We start from the raw sequence: 2160 nt of genomic DNA, 5'->3' as shown, positions 1-2160 counted from the left end.
GGTTGAAAAACAAGAACAATATCCAGCTCCATCCAGTGATGGCACTTTGCACTCTGGACTGACAGTCCCACCGTCTCTCTTCCCATACTTCAGAAAAGAGTGCGTGTGTGTGTGTGTGTGTGTGTGTGTGTGTGTGTGTGTGTGTGTGTGATATTCCTGGGAAGAATGGATGAAGTTCATACCTTTCTTTAATCTTAGCTAGAAGACAATTCGGATTTCTTTAAATGCCTGTGTAAATCTTTTTTTCACATTCATTTATTTTCTTTAACAAGTATTATGTATCAAGTACTATTCAGAACTCTGTACAAATATTAACCAATGCAATTCTCTTAACAACTCGAGGGGACATAACTTTTTTTATCCCCATTTAGAGATGATAACACTTGCCTAACATTATATAGCTAGGAAATGTCATTCAAGGCTCATTCTTAACTCTGTTCTGTGTTGTCTTTTTAGGTAATGTGATACTGTGTGGGGGTTTCTGACCAGAGAAGATGCCCAGAGCTTTTGTCCAGCCCATGGAGTCTCCTAATCACACTAACCTGGACCCTTCTGTTTTCTTCCTCCTGGGCATTCCAGGTCTGGAACAATTTCACTCGTGGCTCTCACTCCCGGTGTGCTGCCTGGGCACAGCCACAGTTGTGGGCAACATCACCATTCTGGTTGTTGTTGCCACTGAACCAGCCTTACACAAGCCTGTGTACTTGTTCCTGTGTATGCTCTCAACCATTGACTTGGCTGCCTCCTTCTCCACAGTTCCCAAGCTTCTGGCCATCCTCTGGTGTGGAGCCGGACACATCTCTGCCTCTGCCTGCCTGGCACAGATGTTCTTTATTCATGCCTTCTGCATGATGGAGTCTACTGTGCTTCTGGCCATGGCCTTTGATCGCTATGTGGCCATCTGTCACCCACTTCGCTATGCTACTATCCTCACCGACACCATCATTTTCCGAATTGGAGTGGTAGCTATGGTGCGGGGCTCCATACTCATGCTCCCATGTCCCTTCCTCATTGGGCGTTTGAGCTTCTGCCAAAGCCATGTGATCCCCCACACATACTGTGAGCACATGGCTGTTGTGAAGCTAGCATGTGGAGACACCAGGCCTAACCGTGTGTATGGGCTGACAGCAGCACTGTTGGTTATTGGGGTTGACTTATTCTGCATTGGTCTTTCCTATGTCTTTATTGCACGAGCTGTCCTTCGTCTTTCATCCCATGAAGCTCGGTCCAAGGCCCTGGGGACCTGTGGTTCTCATGTCTGCGTCATCCTTATCTCTTATACACCAGCCCTCTTCTCCTTTTTTACCCATCGCTTTGGCCGCCATGTTCCACTCCATATTCACATTCTTTTGGCCAATGTTTATCTGCTCTTCCCACCTGCTCTTAACCCTATGGTATATGGAGTTAAGACTAAAGAAATTCGGGAAAGGGTTGTCAGGGTGTTTCAAAGGGGGCAGGGAACTGGCGTCAAGGTATCTGAATGATCCAGAGGTATAGAAGGGACTTGGTCCAAAAAAGATTTTCAAGATTAAACAATCTTCAATATTTGAGATTGGAAAGAGGTTTTAGTCTTGCACTGATGTCCTCTACAGGACCTCCTTTATTATTTTTTTAAGATTTTATTTATTTATTTGACAGAGATAGAGACAGCCAGCGAGAGAGGAAACACAAGCAGGGGGAGTGGGAGAAGAAGCAGGCTCATAGCAGAGGAGCCTGTTGTGGGGCTCGATCCCATAACGCTGGGATCACGCCCTGAGCCGAAGGCAGACGCTTAACCGCTGTGCCACCCAGGAGCCCCTCTACAGTACCTCCTAAACCATTTCTAAGAATAATAATAATAAAAAAAATCACAGAGGAGGTCAAATTAGTTCGGAATCCTTAACTTCCTTCCCAGAAGTATAACCTAAGAAGGTTCTTCCAACCTAGGTCAGAAGAGCCTCTGCCTAGTCATAGAAACTTCCCTCACTTTCTGGTCCTCTCCTAATACAGCGGGCATGGATTTCTAACCTCATACTTCACACTGTAGCTGCTGTGTTACCATCTGTAAGGATCAGGAGATAGGACATACAGCCACAGTTAAAGAAAGTAGACCTGCCAAGTACTTACATGCTTTTGCATAAATATTATATTTTCTCCATTAACACTTGAAACCAAAAGAGG

General features: G+C 45.3%; 1 protein-coding gene across 1 annotated transcript; it reads left to right on the top strand.

Annotated features, from left to right (window-relative positions):
- Positions 1-494: 494 nt before the first annotated feature.
- On the top strand, positions 495-1484 carry LOC123782662 (olfactory receptor 52P1). The gene has a single exon (XM_045782913.1). The coding sequence runs from the start codon at positions 495-497 to the stop codon at positions 1482-1484; it is 990 nt and encodes a 329-aa protein (XP_045638869.1).
- The last annotated feature ends 676 nt before the right edge of the window (positions 1485-2160 follow it).

Source organism: Ursus americanus, chromosome 16 (assembly GCF_024610735.1).
Source record: "Ursus americanus isolate L20-20 chromosome 16, mUrsAme1.1.p, whole genome shotgun sequence".
NCBI classification, from domain to species: Eukaryota; Metazoa; Chordata; class Mammalia; order Carnivora; family Ursidae; genus Ursus; species Ursus americanus.
Note: the sequence above shows the minus strand (reverse complement) of the source record. Positions and strands in the feature narration are given on the sequence as shown.

Coding starts and splice junctions, on each gene's coding strand:
- LOC123782662 (XM_045782913.1), top strand. CDS start 495: ATGCCCAGAGCTTTTGTCCAGCCCATGGAGTCTCCTAATCACACTAAC.